The sequence below is a fragment of the Triticum dicoccoides genome, chromosome 4B, assembly GCF_002162155.2.
Source record: "Triticum dicoccoides isolate Atlit2015 ecotype Zavitan chromosome 4B, WEW_v2.0, whole genome shotgun sequence".
NCBI lineage: Eukaryota > Viridiplantae > Streptophyta > Magnoliopsida > Poales > Poaceae > Triticum > Triticum dicoccoides.
The window spans coordinates 502819220-502821344 of NC_041387.1; the positions used below are offsets into that span (position 1 = coordinate 502819220).

The window sequence follows — 2125 nt, forward strand, 5'->3', positions numbered from 1 at the left end:
GTGGATCGGCCGCACCACTTCTCCCACCTTCCTTCCTCCACAGCGAGTGGATTGGCCGCACCGACCACCGGCCTCACCATCGCGCCGCCGCCCCGGCTGCCCAGCGTGCCGCCGCCCCAGCCACCGGCCGCCCAGCGCATCGCCGCCCCTTCCACCTGGGCGCCGCCGCCTCCCTCCCTGCGCGCAGCGCCGCCCGGCCTCATTCTCCCTGCCCCAACCTCCTCCCCTTCTCCAGCGCGCCTCCACTTCCCGTCCGCCGGCGCGGCTCCACCTCCTCGTCCCGGCCGGCCAGGTGATGCGCGGGCATCAGTTCGTGCAAGGCCTGGCCGCCAGGCACCCTTTCGCCATCTAGCATGATGCCATGGGTAAATCCAGAGATGGAGCTACCGGTTCCAGCACCGGCACCTGCGATGTCAGTCCACGGACGTGCTTGGCGCCGTCCACAACTCCATCGCGCTCGAGCATATCATCTTCCTCAATGTTCCGGCCACGGCTCCCCACTGCCAAACACAAGATCCCAACCACTTCTTCTGTAAAAACTGAAGTTATCTGGTTAGTAGTCCTCATTCGCTAAATTCTGCAGTTCTTTAGTTCCCCTTTGCTAATTTTTTAGTTATTTGGTTAGTAGTTTACATTTTCTAAAATCTTCAGTTCTTTGGTTAGATAAATATTTGTCATCTTTGCAGAAACGATGGCAGTCTACAAATTATATTATTGGTAGTAGTTGTTCAATGTATATATTAGAAGAAGTAAAAAAGGAAACAGTGGTGCCCGTGCATGAGGACATGAGGTGGCACCACACAAAGCAGCAATAATAACACTGAATGGGGCTTGTTGATGGCAAGCATATCTGAAGACTCTGGTGAAGAAACACCACTACAGGTGGCACCACTACATATTTTTGTCAGGCTCGCCTTTTCGATGCGCAAAATGATGAGCGATAAAGCTCTGGTATGCTGCTATTCCTTGCTTGTGTTTGTTACTGTGCCGTGTTACTTGTAGTAACAGCTGGTCTCATGCATTCTCAACCATCTGTTAACAGGTCAGGAGACTTTCTGCATGCGAGACAATGGGTTCTGCAACAACAATTTGCACTGACAAGACTGGAACATTAACTTTAAATCAGGTGGAAAGCTATTTCTTTTTAGTATTGTCCTTGTCTTAATACATGGAAATTCCATGGTAGGATTCATGATTTCTCAAATATGCTTGGGCCTTGACTCCTTTCCACTTTCTTCATTGTCATTATTAAGATGACTGTTGTTGAGGCATACTTTGGTGGTGAGAAGATGGATCCTCCAGATAACACTCAGAAGCTATCTGCTGCTGTATCAACAATGATTATTGAAGGAATTGATCAGAATACATCTGTAAGCATATTTGAGCCGGAGGTCAGGCTATACTTATAATTTACGTCACATGCACTTTTTCATCCACGAATTTGAACATGTTTTTCTTCCTTTTAACATGTTATGGTTCAGCTGTGTGGCTTAATGGTGGTGGAGGTCGTTCTGTAGACTGCCTCCAGTGCTCGTGTCACGGCATTCACCGCCACCACTCCAGAATGTTCACCATCGCCTTACGAGTCCGTTCAACAATGGAAGGGGCGTCGTGCTGCGGGTGGACGTGGTGTTGCGCTGGGGTCCTCGATAGTTAGGGCTCCTTCATAGAGGAGCACATGCGGCGGCTGGTAAAAATGCACGACACAGCGCTCCACTGGCCTTCCTCCTCTCGCTGGGAGGCTGTCAGCCTGTTGTTGACTCATTCTGTGTGTGTTGGAAGAGAACTCACTCGTCCCAGCTGCTAAATTTCTTGCATCTGAGTGCATCACAAAAAGTGGCAACAAGAAATGGATAAAAAGGAGGTGCGTGACATGGTTCTTTTGTTTGTGGTTATTATTCTGTAGAAAGTTCGATCTACAAAGTTATATTAGTTCATAGTATAAAAACTAAACAATAGTCTGAATTTTATCTAAGTTCGATCGACACATTTTATAGCAGGTCATTCTGGAATAACAGTAGTCCATTCTACTGGAGCTATATTTTATCATCTTTTGTTCTGAACCTTCCTCAAAGTTAGGTTCAAGTTTTGCTAATATTTTTTGTGTCAGTTCAATATAAAAAGT

The 2125-nt window shown here is 47.7% G+C and overlaps 1 protein-coding gene across 2 annotated transcripts; it reads left to right on the plus strand.

Annotated features, from left to right (window-relative positions):
- The first annotated feature begins 691 nt into the window (after positions 1–691).
- LOC119293790 (calcium-transporting ATPase 5, plasma membrane-type-like) lies at positions 692–1858 on the plus strand. Of its 2 annotated transcripts, none has more exons than XM_037572149.1 (4): positions 692–951; positions 1043–1126; positions 1254–1391; positions 1482–1858. In XM_037572149.1, the coding sequence occupies exons 1-4, from the start codon at positions 838–840 to the stop codon at positions 1515–1517; spliced, it is 372 nt and encodes a 123-aa protein (XP_037428046.1). In that variant the 5' UTR covers positions 692–837; the 3' UTR covers positions 1518–1858. The 2 variants fall into 2 exon arrangements, with proteins under 2 accessions (XP_037428046.1, XP_037428047.1); XM_037572150.1 differs by having other exon boundaries at positions 1254–1370.
- The last annotated feature ends 267 nt before the right edge of the window (positions 1859–2125 follow it).

Bases quoted from the DNA above. Each gene is read 5' to 3' on its own strand.
- LOC119293790 (XM_037572149.1), top strand. From the start codon at position 838: ATGGCAAGCATATCTGAAGACTCTGGTGAAGAAACACCACTACAGGTG. The intron at 1,127-1,253 runs GTGGAAAGCTAT...GTCATTATTAAG, and splicing joins GAACATTAACTTTAAATCAG to ATGACTGTTGTTGAGGCATA. The intron at 1,392-1,481 runs GTCAGGCTATAC...GTTATGGTTCAG, and splicing joins TAAGCATATTTGAGCCGGAG to CTGTGTGGCTTAATGGTGGT.